The following is a 21,001-nucleotide window of genomic DNA, read 5'->3' on the forward strand; positions in this document are numbered from 1 at the left end:
CACAGAGATTTGATCCAGGATTTACTGAGCCAGCTAATTGCTTGAATCAGTTGATTGATACCTAGCAGATATATCTTTCAGAATCATGCTGTCTATCCTGCACTCTTTCTGTTAAATATTTTTGAAATTTAAAAAATATTAAAAATTATCCCATCTCAAAAACTTTAAAAATACAGCGAGGGCCGGGTGCGGTGGCTCACACCTATAATCCCAGCACTTTGGGAGGCTGAGGCGGGTGGATCATTTGAGGTCAGGAGTTTAAGACCAGCCTGGCCAACATGGTGAAACTCCATCTCTACTAAAAATACAAAAATTAGCTGGATGGTAGTGGCATCCGTCTGTAATCCCAGCTACTTAGGAGGGTGAGGCAGGAGAATGCTTGAGCCTGGGAAGCTGGAGGTTGCAAATCGCACCACTACATTCTAGCCTGGGTGACAGAGTGAGACCTTGTCTCAGAAAAAAAACAAAAAAAAATTACAGCGAGATACCATCTCTTATCAGTCTGAATAGCTATTGTTAAAATGTCAAAAAATAACAGATGTGGGCCAGGTTGTGGAGTAAAGGGAACCCTTATACACTGTTGACAGGAGTATAAATTAGTTCAACCATTTTGGAAAGTAGTATGGCAGTTCCTCAAAGAGCTAAAAACAGAACTACCATTCGACCCAGTAATCTCATTACTAGATATATACCCAAAGGAATGTAAATCATTCTACCATAAAGATACATGCACACGTATATTCATTGCAACACTATGCACAATAAGAAAGACAGAATCAACCTAAATGCCCATCAATGGCACAGTAAAGAAAATGTGGTATATATACTACATTTTACCATGGATTACTGTGCAGACATAAAAAAAAAAATGCTAAGATCATTTTCTTTGCAGGAACATGGATGGAGCTGGAGGCCATTATCCTTAGCAAACTAACACAGGAACAGACAACCAAATACCACATATTCTCACTTATAAGTGGGAGCTAAATGATGAGAACACATGGACACATAGAGGGGAACAACAGACACTGGGGCCTACTGGAAGGTGTAGAATGGGAGGAGGGAGGGGGCAGAAAAATAACTAATAGGTACTAGGCTTAGTACCTGGGTGATAAAATAATCTGTACAACAAACCCCTGTGACATGAGTTTACCTCTATAACAAACCTGCACATATACCCCTGAACCTAAAATAAAGTTAAAAAAAAAAAAGCAAAATACAGAAAATGGTAAAACATCCATATTCCCAATACCAAAAATGAATATTAATTATTTTGTCATATTTGTTTCAACTTTTTTATATTAAAAACATTATCGATGAAGTTGAGAGTTCCTTCAATTCTTTCCCTTCCTATTCCCTTTACCCGTCCTGATTGCGTCCCTTTATTCTCAGGCAACCAAAATCTTGGATTTGGTGTCAGTCTAGCCCATTTTTTATACTTGCTTTCATGTGTAATTCGCTGAACAGTATATAGTATTTTTGTTTGTATGGTTTTTAAAAATTTTTTTCATAGTTGGTATAATAGTAGAGTACTTTTTTGCAGTTTTGTTTTTTTCACACACTAGTATGTTTTGTTATCTATTCGTGTTTATTCATTTAAATCTAGCTCACTTATTTGTTGTACAATATGCAACTATATACATATGCCACATGTTTAGACATTTCTCTATAAATGTCTAATGTTTAATTTTATGCATACATTCATTAAATATTTATTGAGTACTTACCATGCCCTACGTACTATAGCATGATATATTAGTGAATATATGAGAGAAAAATCTTTGCTACCATACTACTTATGTTCTATTGGAGTAATATAAAATAAATACATAAGCCAAACATAAAGTATATTAGAAGATGATAAGTGATATGGAAAAAGATTAAGGAGAATTGGGAGTGGGATTGAGGGGAACAGACTCAATCAGTGTAGTTTGGGTAAGCCCCCTTGGTAAGATGATATTAGAGCAAAAACAAGGTGAGGGAGTTAGCCAGTGAATATCTAGGGAGTCAGTGATTATCTAAGGAAGACAATTCCTATCAGAGAAAAGCCAGTGCAAGCCCTTAATGTAAGAGTGTAATTTGGTGTTTTCTGGGAACACCAGAAGGCCAGCATGGCTGGAGAAGGAGGGACAAAGGAGATAGGAGTAGGATTTGAATCACAGAGGTTACAGAGTTGAAACGGAGGAGATGACTGTGCCTCATCTTACAGGCTGTTATGAGGACTCTGGCTTTTACTCTGAAAAAATGAAAAGTACATGAAAGATTTTGAGTAGAGGAACGATGTGATCTATGTTGTGGAGGGGTCACTTAGGCCGGTATGTTAAAAATAGACTGTAGGGAGCTAGAGTGGAAGCAGGGAGATGAGTTACCACGGTGCTCTGGGGAGGGTTGATGGTGTCTCACACTGGAGTGCTAGCAACAGATGTGGTGAAAAGTGGTGAGACTGAATATATGTTGAAGGTAGAGGCAACAAGATTTGCTGATGGATTATATACAGAGTGTGAGAGAGTACGAGGAGTGAAGAATGATGCCAAGGTTTTTGCCTAAGCAACTGCAAAGTTGTCCCATCCACAGAGATGGGACATCTGTGAATAGAGCAGATTTGGGATGGAGGATCAGGAGTTATTTTGGATGTGTTGAGCTTGAGAACCTGTTAGATATCCAGATAGAGAAGCTGAATAGGTAGCTGGATATGAGTCTGGAGGTCATCAGCAAGGTCTGACTGGAGTTATAAATTCAGAAGGCATCAGCTATACAGATTTTACTTAAAGCAGTGAGATGAGATGATATTGCAAAGGGAATGGGTATAAAAAACAATAGAAGAAACAAAGACTGAAACCTGGGTGTCAGCAATTAAGAAGTCAGGTTAAACAGAAGGAACCAGCAAAAGGAGACTGAAAAGAGAAACTATTGAAATAGGGAGAAAACATACCAAAATGTAATATCTAGGGGAGCCAAAAAGAAAATGTATCAAGGTAGAGGAGGTAATTAGTTGTGGCAAGGACTGCTGAATATGTCAAGTAAGATGATTACTTCACCTTAACCATTAGCATTGATGACAGTGGTGAGTAGTTTTAGTGGAGTGGTGGAGGTGAAACCTATTGGAATGGGTTTAAGTGAGAATTGGGTTGGAGGATGTGGTCTCATCAAACACAGTGGCAGCTCTGATACCTTTACCTTTCTTCAATTACGGGAACCCATTCTCCCCCTTAACCATGTTGAAAGGAACTGGAGTTAGCGTTGATTTGGGGGCTACCTACTGCTGTGTGGAGTGATTTTTTTTTCATTCTATTTTCTAATTCTTTCTTCAGCTATATACACTCTAATATTAATCACATCTATTGAGTTTTCTGTTTCATGACTCCAACCTTTATATTCACATTTTCGATTTTTAAGGTAAGCTTTATATTAGGTCTAACAAACCTACAGAATAGTACAAAATCCTAAGCATATACAGATCAATCTATTTTTATAAACTGAACACACCTGTGTAACTAGCCCCCAGAATGCCCCTAATTCTTCTTCCTTATCACTATTACCCCTTACTCTCAAGATACCCCATTTATAGAGATTATATAAATGCGATTATGCAGTATATACTCCTCTCATTCAGTATATGTCGTCTGTCTTCTTTTATATGATGTTTGTGAGATTGATTCATGTTGATGCATGTAATTGTTCATTCATTGTCATTGATGTAGTATTCCATTGTATGAATATACCACAATTTATCTGTTTTACTTTATGTGGACATTTGGATTGTTCAGAATTTGGGGTTGTTACAATATGTTCTTGCACATATATTTTATGGAACATATACCCACATTTCTCGTGGATATATACCTAAAAATGGAATACTTAGGTCATAGGATATGTGAATGTTGAGCATCAGTGGATACTGTCAGTTTTCCAAAGTTGGTGTAACAATTTACATTCCTACAGCTGTGTGTGAGAGTAAGTGTTCCATTTACTCAACATCCTTGCCATACTTGATGCTGTTGGGTTCTTCACTTTAATCGTTCTGATGAATCTGTATTGGTATTTATTGTGGCTTTAATTTGCATTTAATGCATGTAATTTGCATTTTCTGATGATTTCTGAAGCTGAATATTTTCCGATATATTAATTTGTTATTTGGAGATCTTATTTTGTGTGAATTACTTATTCCTATTTTTGGCTAATTTTATAGGTTTATCTACTTACTTGTTATAAATTCATAGGAGTCCTTCACGTATTCTGTGTACTGATATATTCTGTGTAGGTATTGCAGGTATCTTCTCCCAGTCTGTGGCTTGCTTATTCACCCTATGGTGAATTTTGATAAGGAAAAGTCCTTAATTTTAATGTAGTTTAATCTACCAAGATTTTTTGCTTTATGTTTAGCGCTTTTTTGGATCCTATTAAAGTCCTTGCTGACCAAAGGAAATTTAAAATGCAGTCAACTGATTTAACTTTTTTCTACAAATCTTTTAAATATCCATTATTACTTAGGCAGAATATTTTAGGCTACTGTAAAGAATATCAGTTTCCCCAAGAGTATAATTTATGTATTACTTGTCTCCTTTCATTCACAAAAATATCCACAAAATATCAATTCAAGTCTCATGTAACTCCACTCCATAAGGCCTTTTTTGTTCCTTCTTATCACACCCAGAAATTCTCTTGAGTATATTTCTTACCTCATTTATTTCTAATCACCCTGTCTTCTATTTTCGGAGATAACAGAGCCTGTTAGATGTGGATTCCTCTAAAACTTTCTGTCCTCCACTCTGAACTCACAGGATATGTCCTCATCTGTCTTCACTTCCCCCATCTCTCCTTTCAGTGGAAGATATGGAAGATATTTCATCATCCATTATTTTACCTCTGTTGGGTATCATTCCTTTTCCTCCTTCAGAAATATCATTCTTTGAATTATCCCCTTTCCTGAATCTTTAGTGGCTCTCCCTCTGCTCAGTACATCGACAGTGTGTTATCCCAATTTAGAAAACAAAACAAAATGCTTATTTTCTAACTCCTATCAGTTATCCCATCTTAATCCTTCCTTGAAAAACAAATGTCTTACACATACGATTAACGTGCATAATACTAAACATACCCCACACACACAATTCGTGCATATAAAACTAGGGAAATCTCAATAGGGTGGAGGGATGGCATCAAATTCAGAATTTTCTTGTTGTTGAAACAGGAAAGGTTCCCTTGTCCCCCTGGCAGGATGTGTGACAGGGGAAGTGGCTCAGAGTGGCTCGCAGTGCCTCGCTGCTCACACCTCTGGAGGAGCGTACAGATGGGCAGGCTGTGGGGCTCTGACCCCATGGCAGTGTCTAGGGGTGAATGTTTATTGCTGAAGCCCCAGTGGGCGTGTATTACAGGGTACTCTTTTAGTTTAGCCATCTGTAAAGGGCTTGTGTTAGCTCAATTAGACCCCTACCTTATTGCAAGGACAGAGGGCTTTCTGTATCCCTGAGTTCCTTGGTGTACCGGAAGAATTGGATCACATGTGGGCTTGGAGAATGAGTGCAGGGTTTTATCGAGTGGAAGTAGCTCTCGGCAGATGGGGGAGCCAGAAGGGAGATGGTTTTCCCCTGGAGTTGGGCCGCTTTCCCCTGGGTGGCCAGGGTTCTCCTCCCACTGCCCCAGACAAACTCCATGTCGTTCCGCCCATCAGTGGCCTGCTGGTGTGCAGGTGCCTGTCGAGCCCCCTATGTTTCATGTGTTCCTCCACTGATGTGCTCCCCTTTATGTCCAGCCGCCTGTGTGTCTGCCTGCTAAGGTCTCAGGGTTTTTTGTTTGTTTGTTGTGTGTTTGTTTGTTTTGAGACAGAGTCTCGCTCTGTTGTCCACACTGGAGTGCAATGGCATGGTCTCTGTGATCTCTGCTCACTGCAGCCTTTGCCTCCCGGATTCAAGCGATTCTCCCGCTTCAGCCTCCCGAGTAGCTGGGATTACAGGTACCTGCCATCATGCCCAGCTAATATTTGTATTTTTAGTAGAGATAGGGTTTTGCCATGTTGGTCAGACTGGTCTTGAACTCCTGATGTCAGGTGATCTGCCCACCTCAGCCTCCCAAAGTGTTGGGATTACAGGCGTGAGCCGTCGGTCCTGTCCAGGTCTCGGGGTTTTTATAGGCACAGGATGAGGGTGTGATTGACCAGGGTGGTCTTGGAAAATACAACATTTGGGCAGGAAAACAAAAATGTTTCTCCTCATCTAGGTCCATGGGCACAGGTCCAGGGGTGGAGCCCTAGACCATGCCCTGCCCCTCTTTTGTATCATTTAAAGGGACCACGACCTTCCCTTCCCCACTTCTGTATCATTGTGATATTAAGCTGTAGTTATGCATGATGTTGCCATTGAGGGAAAGTGGGTTAAGGGCATATGGGATCACTCTGTATTATTTCTTACAACTGTATGTGAATGTACACTTATCTTAAAATTAAAAGTTAAAACAGAAGTATTTCTAAAAATTAGAATAATAAGAGCCACCATTTATTGAGTGGTTACTATGTGCTAGGTTCTGTTTACATACTATCAGGGGGATATTATTGTTAACCTCATCTTCTAGAGGAGAAAACTGAGACGCAAAGAGATTAAATCACTCACACAGAGTCACTCAGCAACTAAGTGGCAGAACTTGCATTCAGATCCAGGCAACCTCACTCCAAAGACAGAACTCTTAACTACTTTGCAATCCTTATTGCATATCTGTCTTTATATCTTGCCTTCTAGTCTCACTCGTCAGCCCACTGCAATTTACCTTTCATCCCAATCACTCCCCTGAAACTGCTTTTGCCTCAATCACCAAGTCTGTTGCCAAACCTAATGGTCCCATTCTTTTTACAGCCTTTCCTATTGCCAACACATTCAACAAATATTTCCTGAGACATACAATGTACCAAGTTATGTTCTACAGCTGTAAAAAAGATAGGCAAAACAGCTGCAACTGAAGAATGCACCTTTTAGAATTAGAGGTCTGAAATCTTCAGTTCTTTCTTGTTGTTTATGCTGCTGACTTGTTTATGGATGGTCAATAGGCGACTTTATTGTCCATGCCTTTGTTTTTCTGTGGCCAATCAGGTTATATAGCTAGTTTGTTTGTGGTTTTACAACATAAATGATAAAATATATTTAGATACCATTTTCCCTTTTTCCCCCAAATGGAAATCTGAACCTTTCCAAGCAATTGTCATGAATATGTACAAAGTAAGACAACCAAATCTGAAGTATCCTACTCTTCTTATATCATTATTAAAAATGAATTGTGAAAAATTAATTGCCATTGACCTTTTACCTACTTTTTCTGTGTGAGGATAATTTGAATTAATTTTATGCTCACTATTTTGGAAACACCAGGAAGATCTCTGCAGAATATTAAGTAAGTTTCATTCCATATGTCCAAATAAAAAGTTACTCCAAGGAAAATACTCAGCTTCATGGAGACCTGGTAGTAGCTTTTTGCATATCACCAAAGCTAAGCATTTGAATCAGAGTTAAAGAGGCGTCATCTTGTCTCTTTCCACATATCCATGGTTATCTGTGTTTTCATTCCTTTCTCCCAATTCAGTAAAGAGAAGAAAAAAATTCCCTCCTACTTCTTCATGCCAAAAAAACAGCTCTTGTTTTATTACTTCCAATGGGAATGTATTTTCCTTGGTGATTGGAAGCAACTCTAGTCCTCTTGCCTACATCCAGGGTTAGTTACTATTTAACTATTTGTTTACAGCAGCAGTTAGCAATTTGCATGGACAGTGTATCAATGTCACTGCCCTCAATGAAGCCCAAATGCCTCTTGGAAGAAAGATGACAGATTCAGCCCATGGACTTGCAAAACTTTAAAAGTGATTCCTTGTCAAACACGTGAAAAACAACTCTTCCCTCTCTATAACTTGAGGAAAGAAATGAGAAACCATCTTACAGCAGATGGTGATTCCTTGCTAGTAAAACAGGCCTGGCTGATTCAGCTCCACTCCTTTATGTTCTTTTTGCAAAACCCACAAAGAACACATTTGGGGCCACTTTTCAGAGTTGGCAACAGTCTCTGTTTTTTAAGGAAATCATGTGGACATTAAAAAAAAAAAAAAAAGCCACAGTTGATGAAGGGCTTGTAATCCCCAGAAAACAGAAACAGGATGCATAGGCCTTAAATTGTAGGTCATCAGGTTTGGTAACTTGATTAAATTTGGTTGAAACAAAAACAAATTTGGGGCTGGGCGCAGTGGCTCATGCCTGTAACCCCAGCACTTTGGGAGGCCAAGGTGGGTGGATCACGAGGTCAGGAGTTCAAGATAAGCCTGGCCAAGATACTCCATCTCTCCTAAAAAGACCAAAAAAAAAAAAAAAGCCAGGCATGGTGATGGGTGCCTGTAATCCCAGCTACTTGGGAGGCTGAGGCAGATAACTGCTTGAACCCAGGAGGCAGAGGTTGCTGTGAGCTGAGATCGCGCCACTGCACTCCAGCCTGGGCAACAGAGTAAGACTCTGTCTCAAAGAAAAAAAAAAAAAAGGGAAAGTTGATATTTTCTTGTTGATTAGACTTCTTCTTAAAAAAAAAAAAAAAAGAAAAGGAGGAAGAGAAAGATGAAACAGAGGAGAAAGAGGAGGAACTAGAAACTATAAAAATACTCTTTGGGGTGATGGAATGATAAGGCGATCTCTAATTTTCAAATTACCCTAGATCTAAAGAATTCAATCTTTAATGTTAAGTCCAGTTCCTTTTTTCACCACTTGTATATAAAGTACTATAGCTGCTTTGATATATTTAGAAGTTATTTAGAGAAGCTTAGAACCAGTGTGTGAGTGTGTGTGAGTATGTGAGTGTGTGATAGAGAAAGAAAGAGAGAGAGAGAGTCTTCTTAATAAGCTTGGCTTTTTACAGATAGAACAGATGCCTTAGGACATCATGAAACTTTCTCATTGAAGATGTTGAAGCAGAATCTGGTGTATTGTGGAGTAGACTTAAACACTAGATTAATACTCAAATCAGTTAGTTTGTATGATTTTTTCTTCACTGAAGAGTCTATCCATCATGAATCAGAACTAAGCCCCCTTCACCTGTTCTTATAATAACCTTGATTTGGGGTATTTTCAGACATTTAGGGTAATACTTACTATTTAGTTCTTATATGCAAGAAAACACTGGCCACCTTTACTAATGTCCTATTTTATTTCTTTAGGTGTCTGAACACACACAGTTAAGTTGGATCCTTTCCTGCATGGTCAGACTACCTCGATTACAACATTTACATCAGTGGAAGGTAAATGCCAGTAATCTGATTAATAAACAGACAATAAGCTATTTTTCCCTTCCTGTTTATTTTTCTGTTAGGTTCTGGGAATCCTGAGTTTACTCTCCTCCCTGGTCTGCTACTCACTAATGGTTGGAACATCATCTTTAACCTCCCTGCTTCAGAGTATTAAAAGGAAAATAAAAGGATTTTCCAAGATTCCTCCTGACTTAAAAATGATGTTAATCATTTTTATCTGTGTACAGTTGAATGAGCGTTACCTTTGGATAGACTTGGTAATGACTTTGAACAACCACATAGTTAATAAACAATCACAGATTCTTGATTACCGGACCCTGAAGTTGCCTCCCATTTCCACTGGAATTAACTGGCAGTAAGGAAAGAATGTTTTTATTGCGGAGAGAAGAGACAACATATTATATTTAACAGTTAAACAAGTTGAGTCCAGGCAACAGTTCAAACCCACAGAATAATTAGGGCTATACTTTTTCTAAGACGTTCAACCAAGAAAGATAAATTGAATAATTCATAGTACTTTACTTCCATTTATTTTTGCAATTGGATAACCCCAGGGTAGGTAGCCCCCAACTACGTCAACGCTAATTTCAATTTCAAGCTTCTTTTGAGCGTATTTTCAGGGCCATTGGTTTCCTCATAAGCTGGTCTTTAGAAGCCTTCACACATGCTACAGAAAGAAAAAGACAAAGCTTTAAAGTGACAGTTTCTAAATGCTATGATCTGAATGTGTCCCCCCAAAATTTATATGTTGAAACCTAACTCCCAAGATGACGGTATTAGGAGGTAGGGCCTTAGTAAGGTGATTAAATCATGAGGGTGGTGCCCTCATCAGTGAGATTAGTGCTCTTGTTAAAGAGGCCCGAGAGAGACCACCTGCTCCTGCCATCATCTGTGGACAGAGCTAGAAGTCACTGTCCATGAACAAGGTTCCTCACCAGACACTGACTTTGCCTTCATCTTGGACTTCCCAGCCTCCAGAACTATGAGAAGTAAATTTCTGTTGTTTATAAGCCACCTAGTTGGGTATTTTGTTATAACAGCCTGAGTGGACTAAGACACTTAATACCTAAGACGGAACTGGTAATGCTGCAGATTCCTTATTTGCCACGAATTAGAAACAAAGTTTCATAATGTTATCTGCCGTATTTTGGTTTTAGGCAATACTTTCCCCATAATATTCTACCATTAAGTGTAATGTTGAAATCCTTTTTATAGGAACTGAATACTAATCTAATAGGAACTATTCCCACTTTAAAACAGCATCTAAAGATCTCCTGATAGCACATTACTAGTGCATGTACTGATATTCTGGAAAAACCTTTCCATTAGTATATAATTGCTTGTTTGTAGGAAAAACATGAATTTCAAATCCCAGTCTTATCCTCAGGTATGTCACTGTTTTCTGTGGTCATTCCTTCATTAATACTAATTAAATACTAGTAATATCTTCTGTGAGTCTTACGTCATATTAGGTGCTAGAGATAATAGCAGTCAATAAGAAGTAGCCCCCTTCATGAGGCTTATAGTCTGTTTGGGAAGAGACAATTAAATAAGCAATAAGAAAGTGTAAGAAGCGCTCTGAGGGCTGGATTCCAGTGCCATGGAGGATCTGATAAGGGCATCTAGCTTGGTTTCCATTGGGACAGCAAAAGGTAGAATAGTGGCACAGAAGGGTGGGGTGAGGGTTGCTGAGGTCAGGGTTATTTAGAGGATTAATCAGTAACATATATGTAAAACATCTGGAGCACATAATAGGCACTCAATAAATATTAATGCTCTCCACGTTTTCCCTCTCCCTTGTAATTTCAAGGTCCATTACGCTAATATGAAAAGGCTATAAATTGGGATGGCAACTTTTAAAAATTGGGTTCTTTTCCAATTTGCACATTTCCAAATTAAACTTTCATTATCTTTACCTGGTGATAATTGTGAACTAGCCTTTATCATGAACTTTGTAATTAGGGGATGTAGTGAAGAGATTGTATGTTCAAACATTCAAATTTCGTTTGAATGGCCTAGAGCATTGGTTGCTCTAAGCCAGAAACCACTTGAAGTATACTCAGAAAAGTTTGTAACTAAATTATGAAACACCAAAATTAAGATGACTAAAGAGAGAAGCTGTTGTGTTTTCAGATTGAGCCTTAAAAAGTGTGTCTGCACCTTGGTAGGGGTACCCCAAATTTGTAAGCTCATGAGCTTGGTCCCTGGAATAAAACAAGTTTATAAATTCAGTTGCCCAGTTCATTTTGAAATAATCAGACTTGAAGGAAATGATTCACATTAACTAAATGGGTAAGATTTGTCTACATACCAAAGCATCCATTTATTTTTACAAGAGATGCTATACCTTAGGCCTTGAAACTGCACAGAGTATTCTCATCTGATAAATAGCTCTACTCAGAGAACCAAACGACATGTCAGCAATGTGCAGCCGCAGCAAGGGAGTTAGCATCATTAGGATCATGTTTACTGAGTACACAGTAGTAGTTTATAGTCGACATCTATTGCTACCCAGTTATTAAATGTTTCTAATATCATCTCAGGTGTTTCCATCAACTTCTCCATTAAGGAACTGTTTTGGTCTATACAACCTGTACTGTTCATTGGGGCATGCTTAATCACCTAAGGATCAAGACAGGTCATTAGGATTGGTTAGATGAAAATTTCTCTCACTTAGTTTTATTTTAAATGCCATGATTTTTTGTTTTTTGTTATTTAAATGTGATTTTAAGGGAACATTCCAGTTTTCTCAGTAGCATGCTGTGAGACTTTTTGGGAAGTTTCCACATATAAACAATAGGGCTTTTGATATTAACTGCAGTTAATTTGTAGAGATTTAATTTCATGATAATTTGTGACCTTGTCTGTGAAATCTGGAATTTATCCGATTTGGAACCAATAAATGCCTGTATCCTTACTTTAATAAAATAAATAAGAAATAGTAGCAGGGCAGGATCCTTTAAAGGGGCAGTGGTGAAATACACTGTCCTTATTCCTGCCTCAGCCTGGAGCGTGAAGACAAGCGAGCCAGAAGATGGCTAGAGTTGCTAAAAAGGAACCCACATATAATGTTATTACAGGTGGCTGCAGATCACAGTTTGCTTGTTTTAAAATTTTCTTAATTTAGCAGTATAATTAGGTTCAAGTCAGATTTCAGATTTCTAACCCTCCTTTCTTTTGACCTCTCACAGGCAAAGACTACCAAGCAGAAGCACGATGGCACGGGGGGCCTGCTCACATACCCAGTACTCCAGGCGGCCGACATTCTGTTGTACAAGTAAGAAGAGAGTTCACCCTGGTCTTGTACATACTCATGGTGACTAGAGAGTGTTTTAACCTGTTCAATACAGACTTGGTTCATGGGCAGGGGGAAGTGCAGAAAGGGTCAGACATCTGAATCAGTTTATATCTATTCCCCAGAAATAGGTACTACATTATAGAAGTATGTTTCTGTGAGAAACTAATAATATTAAGAGCTAACATTTAAATAGCACTTACAACGTGTTGGAAACCATTGTAAGTGCTTTACATACATCAACCCTTACAACAACCTTCTAAAATTTGCACTCTTATTGTCCCAGTTTTACAGATGGAGAAATTGAGGGACAGAGTGGTTAATAGCATGCCCAAAGTCATATAATTAGCAAAGCTTGGAGCCAGGATTTGAGTCCACGAAGTTTGGATACAGAGTCTGTGCTCATAACCAGTATGCCATATATATTTCCCCAGTGATGATTAAACTTCAAACATTTTAAATGTTGATTTTTTTATATATTCTAGACTCTAAAGCAATGCTGTCCAATAGAACTCTCTGTGTTTATGGAAATATTCTATGTCTGTGCTAGATCCTGTAGCCAGTAGCCACATGTGTGGCTGTTGAGCACCTGAAGTGTTGCTAGTGCCACAGAGGAACTGAACTTTACCTTCTATTTAATTTTAATTAAATTTAAATAGCCACCGTATTAGACCTACAGGTTGAGAGTGAGTTTTTAAAATATGATATAGGGTACTTGTACTTTTCCTGGACCCATAATCCATCCAGTCAGCTACTGCTGCCACTTAAAGTCCTAAAAAATATATACACCTGAGGATGCTGATCCCTGCACTTGCTGTACTACTGGCCAGGGCTTCTGATTTCATCCCCCTCTCAATTCTTCCATGCTAACCCCTCATCAGCCTCCTCTGACCCCCATTTGGCCTTCTAGAGATAAAGCCTCCCAATTGGCATGCACTTAGGGCCATGCTACTGTGAAAGCTTCTGGGAAAAGAAGACACTTCAATGTTTTTGCATCCCTTACCCCTAAAGCTGTGAACTACAGTTCTTTGCATGGAAGTCTGATAACAGCATGAAGACGACAGTATCTGTACCTCGTGGCATGACTCCAGAGCCCTTGTGCAATTATGACAGAAACAGCCAGAAGGGCAGCTGCTTAGCTCTACAAACAGGGAATGTCCATGAGTACATGCAGCCTATCTTCAATTCTGATGAAAACTTGCAAGGATTATTTGTCTGTTTGTTGTATTAACTTGTATGCTGGACTCTTGATAACATTTATTATTTGTAATTAGTAGCTTTTGACTTATTTAAAAAGCTAGAACAATATTCTCCAATAAGTAACAAATGAAAGTAAAATGAAAGTCTTAATAATACAATTTCTAGAGAGGTAGGATATTTGCTTGAAAAGGTTCTGTGAAGAAACTTGATTTTCTCACCTGTAAAATGGGAATAATTATTAAGCACAGGATTATTAGAGGATTAAAATGAAATATAGGCCAGGCAGTACTCTGACTAGGAGCTGTTACTTGGTTATGACTAATGATGACTATGTCTTTGATGATTACAATGTTGTCTAATTTTGTTTCAAGACCTACTTCTTTATAGAACCAAAGGCTAGCCAGGCATCGTGTTGCATGCCTGAAGTTCCAACTACTTGGAAGGCTGAGGCGGGAGGATCACTTGAGCCCAGCCGGGGCAAAATAGTGAAACCTTGGCTCCAGAAACGAAAACAAAAAACAAAAGCTGAGAATTGTCAGCACTAGAGTAAGAAAACACATGAGCATGGTAGGTTTCCTTAACAGTTGAAGAGCTATAATGGGAGAGTCCTCTGAGCTTAGGGCTATGGAAAAGCGTAAACTTTAACAAGAATGACTGCACTCTTAATGATACCGTGAAGCAAAGGATGGAAAGGAGCTTTAAGGAGCCTCTTCTTTAATTCCATTGCTTTACAAGTGCAGCCCAATGTGGGTTTAACAACTTGCCCGAAGTTGTGTAGCCAGTTAGTCGACTTTGGAACATCTAGGCAAGACTATGGGTCTACAGCACTTTTTCTGCTAATGTACATTTTGTATTTGTCTCGTTATGTTTCTTCTCAAGTTTAGAAGCTCCTAATTGCTTGATAATAAGCAGCAGAGTCAGGACTCAAACTCAGGTTTGATTTTTAGGCTACATCATTGTTTTCCCTATAACAGAGATGAAGCACTTGAGGGTATTTTTATTTGTTTTTATTTTGCTTTGTTCCAGACATTTCTGGATTTTGAAAAAGATCATTGCCAGAATGTCTCTGAATATTTGTATTATAAATGTAGATAGGTAGGATGGTAGAATGAAGGGTGGATAAAACATCTGTGTTTTTTTCCCTACCAGCAAATCTACATGTAACCTCTTCATAAAATTTTGATGCAAGCCAAATATTAGTGTTTCCTTTTATCAAAATCATCATCAGAATGAGTGGCATGGTGGGTCAGAGAACAAACATAATAGAAAGGAATGGAAGAGGAGCCATTCAGATAAGTTTATAAAAGATTTATGTAAATGTTTTGGCGGAACTTGGTAAGGAACCCAGGAATGGACAGCTGAGACCATCTTTAACTGCAGAGTATGATAAGCACAAGAAATCTGAATACAGACAAAATATTCCAATGCTCAAAAATAGCAAGTATTCATGGTTTTTATTCTGCATCTGTATTATTTTTCCAAATGCCTAATTTCAAATAGCTGACTATATATTAAGTAAATATTTCTTTCTCCTCTTTCTCTCTGTATATGTCTCTCTCTCTTTCTCTCTCTCTCTCTGTGTATGTATATGTGTTTTATATATATATGTGTGTGTATATATATGCATACACACACACATACACATAAAGGCACACACATATAATTTTTATTAATAAACAACAAATAGTTGCTAAGTACCTACAATGCCACTGATCCGGGAAAAGGCACTATACATGGCCTTGAGGGAAAGGAAAGGAAGGACTTTACATGTGTTGAGCATTATTTGCCAGTCATCTACTAACTGCTACACACTCATTATCTGTTCGGTTCTCACAATAGGGCTATAAAATAAGTGGATGGTATTATCCCCACTTTACAGATGAGGAAATGAAGTTTCAGAGAGATTCCACTAAGTTCATTCAGATAGAGATGAAAGTGAGTATCTGGGCAAATCAGATTATCTTTCTCAAGAATTTGAAAAATTTGGGAAGAGGATAAGAAGACTGGAAACTGGCTGGGCACAGTGGCTCATGCCTGTAATCCCAGCACTTTGGGAGGCCCTGCCAGGCAGATCACCTGAGCTCAGGAGTTCCAGAGCAGCCTGGCCAAAATGGTGAAACCTTGTCTCTATTTAAAATACAAAATATTAGCTGGGCATGGTGGTGTGTGCCTGTAGTCCCAGCTACTTGGGAGGCTGAGGCACAAGAATTGCTTGAACCCAGGAGGAGGAGGCCGCAGTGAGCCGAGAGCACACCACTGCACTCTAGCCTGGGTGATGGAGCGAGACTCTATCTCAAAAAAAAAAAAAAAAAAAAAAAAAGACTGCAAATGAAAGCAAAAATGATATAGAAAAATGAGACAACAGAGTCTTCAAGAAACTGCAGGCAGAAACCAAACCAAACCAAAACCCAGAAAGTATAGAGAGCAAAATGATTGCTCGGATACTTCAGGCTGGTAGAGTCAGAGAAGAGGTGTCATCATAATGTCTAAGAATCAGGCTACTGCCATTGAGGACCACTGAAAATAAGCTTTTTGAGAGCTTATTATTAGTAGTATTTCTCTTTTTTTGAGACTGTCATAGAACAGCATTTGAGAGCTTTTTCTAAGAATGCTAGAGTTCCTGTAGCTGCTTTGGAGACTTCCGGTTCTTGAAGTGCTTCATTCTTTGTGAGGCCAGAGTCGAGCCTGGATTTTTCTGAGATTCAGGAACCTGCTGCTCATTTCTGCAGTCTGCTCATAGGCGCGTACTCACCCACTCTACCTAAGCAACGGTTTTTATCCTTCTCTTTCCACTTCACTTCTATTAGGCAAAGGCCTATACCAAACCAGAACCCTCCTGAAAGGCAGTCTGAGAAATGTAGTTTGCAGGCTGCCAGCCCCTGAAAATCAAGAGGTAGTGTAGAAGGGAGAGAATGGTGCTGAGGTGTCAGCAGATAATCCAGTGTGCTCTCCAAAGAGCAACAGGAAGCTATTTGTACATTTCAAGGATACAGCGAATTTGATATGACTCATTCTTTTAAAAGAGAATTAAAATACAGAGAATGAATTTTAGGAAGACAAGAATATCTGGGGCAATCTGTTTAGAGGCTATTTCATAGTCTAATGTGGGCCATGATGGTGACAGTGAAGAGGAAGAAAAGTAGACAAATATAAGAAACATTTAGGCAGTAAAATGGATAGGACTGGATGTGTATGAGAGGGAGGTGTCAGGGATGACCCAATGTTTCTGACTTACCCAACTGGATTGATAGCATTGCCATTCACTGAGGTAGGGGATGCTGAAGGAGGACTCGCCAGAAGAGTTCAGAGCTTCCTTGGGTATTATCTCTCCTCCTGGAGGTCTTAAATCTTTAGAAAGTAAACCTTTCATTATATATTTCACAGTGCCCGGCACCAGGTCTTTCACATCATGGGTCTTCAGTAAGTAATTGCTGAATTAGAGAGTCATTATTGCATATCCAACAAGCAACTAGTGATGAGAAATGAATCCTTTATGACAAGAAAACACCACCGAACTCCTGTCGCAGCTGGGCTGGTCAAAGGCAGCAGCACTGAAAAGTTACCAACACAGCCAAAAAAAGTAGAAAAAGAAAGAATAAGACAACAAATCTCTGTGAGCAGATATATGTAGGTAATGATTATTCATCTGGACACTAATTCTGCCAGAAGGGTGGGGTGATCTTAAGTAATCATAGATGCAAAAAGGAGCTAAGCAAAAGAAAAATGGTTTAGTCACCGAAGGAGATCAGAGGCCTTATTATGTGACAGAAGTTATAACAATCAAAATTATGAAAGACTTTTGTTTTATGTTGTGTCTAAGAAAGCACAGTCAGTAACTAAAAAAAAAGGAAAATAGAAAAAAGAGAAGACACATTAATATGGATATCATTATGCAGGATATAAATTTTTAAAGAACAGCACTAAATTATTTGAAGTGAAAGGAAGACTGAGGGGAAAGGCTGGAAATATGAAGAGAATAAGGCACATAAGTGAGTAGAATCAAAGACAAGATGAATTAATGTAAAGTGTAAACTCACTGGATGAGAAGTAAAGGCCAAAATAAATTATAGGAGGTGAAAGAAGCAGCAGGAGCACAGGGAGGGAAGGCGAGAAACAAACACACTAAAATCAGATGAAAAAGCCAAGTGGAGCAATAGGGGCAGGTGAAAAAGATTAAAATTTTTTAAATCCTTTTTTTAAAAAAAAGCCAACCCCCCCACCCCCCCCACAGAATTGTTAGAAAAGAGGCAAGGAACCGACATCAGGCAAAGATGCATGCAGAGTCATTATGAAAACTAAATGTGTTTTCTGTTTAGTTTGGTTGCTTTGTGAATCTGGAACCATTTTGACATGTGGAAATATTCATTTTGATGTGCTTTAAGTGTATTGATTATGGTAATTGTTTTTTCTGTGTTAGTTGCAGTCCATTGCGATTTCCTATGGGCTACTGTTATTGTTTTTTAACCTGCTCTGTTGGCTAATTTAGCTTGGGGGTGTCCAGGTGACCTCTGCATGTCAGCCTAACTACAATTACAAGACAGGTGTAGCAAAGTCCACTCAAAGAAGAGAAAGTTACAAAGGTGGGGTGTCTGCATGTACATCCCAGAAAGGAGTATCATGTAGGACTATGAGTGCTTACGAAAACATAAAAAGGAATATTGTTTTTGCCACTCACTGATCCAGTGGCTTTCTACTCCAGGCTGTGTGGAAGACAGCAGTGGTTATGGCCGTAACAGTTATTCTGTAGAATTTCCCACATTCACTTATTTTTTTTTTTTTAACTTTTTATTTATTTATTTATTTTTTGAGATGGCGTTTCACGCTTGTTGCCCAGGCTGGAGTGCAATGGTGCAATCTCGGCTCATTGCAACCTCCGCCTCCCGGATTCAAGCGATTCTCCTGCCTCAGCTTCCCAAGTAGCTGGGATTACAGGCATGCACCACTACCCCCAGCTAATTACGTATTTTTAATAGAGACAGGGTTTCACCGTTGGTCAGGCTGGTCTCGAACTCCCGACCTCAGGTGACTCTCCCACCTTGGCCTCCCAAAGTGCTGGGATTACAAGCACGGGCCACTGTACCCGGTCAACATTCACTTATTGGCCTTAGAAGAAGAGAAACACCTTCTGGGTCTGCTGTCATGGTCCTTACATTTTGCCTTTCCATTGATTGTTCTGTTCTTGTTTTCCTTAAATTAAAAGAGCTCTCAGAATTCCTGTAACATGCGATTTATATTTTGGGATTACCTGATCAGATATGTGAACTGTCAGTTTCAAGTAAGGTTTCTATGCATATCAGGATCACTGCCCAGGTCTGTGACTATCTCTGGGATTATGCGTTCTTATTTGTGGTATGTCAGCTCTGAAAAAGGAAAATGATCCGGTGTGAAAAAAGTCAGTGTACCCCTCATCAGGGTTCTTTATAGTATCTTTATTTTACCATTTTGTCCTTCATCATGTCAGATATTAATGAATGTATATATAGAGAGCGAGAAATATCAATAGCAACCATTTATAGAGCTAATTTTTTTTTTTTTTTGAGACGGAGTCTCGCTGTGTCCCCCAGGCTGGAGTGCAGTGGCACGATCTCGGCTCACTGCAAGCTCCGCCCCCTGGGTTCACGCCATTCTCCCGACTCAGCCTCCCAAGTAGCTGGGACTACAGGCGCCCGCTACCACGCCCGGCTAATTTTTTTTTGTATTTTTAGTAGAGACGGGGTTTCACCGTGTTAGCCAGGATAGTCTCGATCTCCTGACCTCGTGATCCACCAGCCTCGGCCTCCCAAAGTGCTGGGATTACAGGCTTGAGCCACCGCGCCCGGCCAGAGCTAATTACTATCAAGTAGTATACTTGTAATCCATGAAAGAGCCGTATGAGGTAAGCTCCATCATGACCCTCACTTTACAGAGGAAACGAAGGCTTAGAAAGGGTAAGAAACTTGCCTGTGATGTCTCGCTACTTTTTTCACAGGAGCAATATTGTTTCTTTGATTAAAAAAACCTCAGAGCACTGTATTACTTGTATTATCAAGTATAAACTCCCAGCCAAGCATTACATATATAAAATCGCCTGTTTTTTATCCCTCCATAAGGCTTCAGTATAAAATTTTCCTCATCAAGACTTCTCTATAATGGTTCATTCTTCCCTTATTTGATGTAATAAAGTTTGCAGTGTCATGATCTGACACTGCCAGCTTTACATATGGGATTAAAGTCATGATAAAGTCATTCCCTATATTCTGATATTTTTGGTTTCACATCTTCATTTCTTAATAAAATGAAATATTACAGATAAAATTCAAGTCTCCTTTGTTCTTCAGATCTATTTCCTTCCCACCTTCTCTAGAAGCAGCTACAATTATAAATTTGGGGAGGAGCTTCCAGTATGTTTTTATGCTTATTACTACAGATATATTTCCATATGCACTTATAAAATTTACATAAATGTCAATGTACTTCATGTTTTCTCCAACTTGCTCTTTGATAGCCATCTACACTGTACTTGTAGATTTTAAGTTCTCTGCAACATATTAATTGTCCTGTGATTGCAATGTACTTGAAAATGAAGCTTACTGCAAAAGAATATTGAATTACTCCCTATGTGACAGGGAGGAAAAACTCTTGCCTGAAGAACTTTCTGCCGCCTTTGATTTGAAGAGTGGGGTGGGGTGTCTTTCAAGTGTGAGCTACAGTTCTGAGGTAAAAAGCATCTGGTCAGGCCTGGGATAATATGTGCTGACTGGGTGAGGGAATGAGGAGTAGTTTTAAAACACAATCGTGCCTAGAGCATATGCTATTTAAAATCCCATTCCTCCCTCCCAGCAAGGTCCTGTTATTCTGGTGTTGATGGCTGTATTCCTCTGCTATGGAAAAAACACAACTAGAGTAGAGAAACATCTCTTTGGCTTTTGTCTGATCCATAGATAAAGACTTAGGTCTAAACATTCCCTCTATAGTTGGTGAACATTTGTTGAACACCAACAGCGAAATATTCACAGGAAATGCAGCTGCTTGCAATATCATTTCTGTCTCTAAGAAAGAGCCTTGCTGTGTTTTTCTGTCTGTCTTTTATTAAAGGTCCACACACGTTCCTGTTGGGGAGGATCAAGTCCAGCACATGGAACTAGTTCAGGACCTAGCAGAAGGTTTCAACAAGAAGTATGGGGAGTTCTTTCCAGTGCCCAAGTCCGTTCTAAGTAAGTAACAAACTTATAATTGTTACATCAGGGTATATTCTAAAGAGA

At 39.0% G+C, this 21,001-nt stretch overlaps 1 protein-coding gene across 11 annotated transcripts in view; it reads left to right on the plus strand.

Annotated features, from left to right (window-relative positions):
* The window catches only part of LOC105479087 (tryptophanyl tRNA synthetase 2, mitochondrial), a 125,340-nt gene that overhangs the window by 97,024 nt on the left and 7,315 nt on the right, over positions 1–21,001 (plus strand). For 10 of the 11 annotated variants that reach the window (XR_011617584.1, XR_011617586.1, XR_011617578.1 and 7 more), the window contains 3 exons: positions 9,176–9,256; positions 12,457–12,542; positions 20,835–20,953. Coding sequence is in view for 5 of the 11 variants with exons in the window: in XM_071086924.1 (XP_070943025.1) it covers positions 9,176–9,256; positions 12,457–12,542; positions 20,835–20,953 (286 nt within the window). In the remaining 6 variants the exon portion in view is untranslated. The remainder of the gene's footprint in view (positions 1–9,175; positions 9,257–12,456; positions 12,543–20,834; positions 20,954–21,001) is intronic. The other variant, XM_071086935.1, reaches the window with a different exon arrangement.

This window comes from Macaca nemestrina, chromosome 1, assembly GCF_043159975.1.
Source record: "Macaca nemestrina isolate mMacNem1 chromosome 1, mMacNem.hap1, whole genome shotgun sequence".
Lineage (NCBI taxonomy): Eukaryota > Metazoa > Chordata > Mammalia > Primates > Cercopithecidae > Macaca > Macaca nemestrina.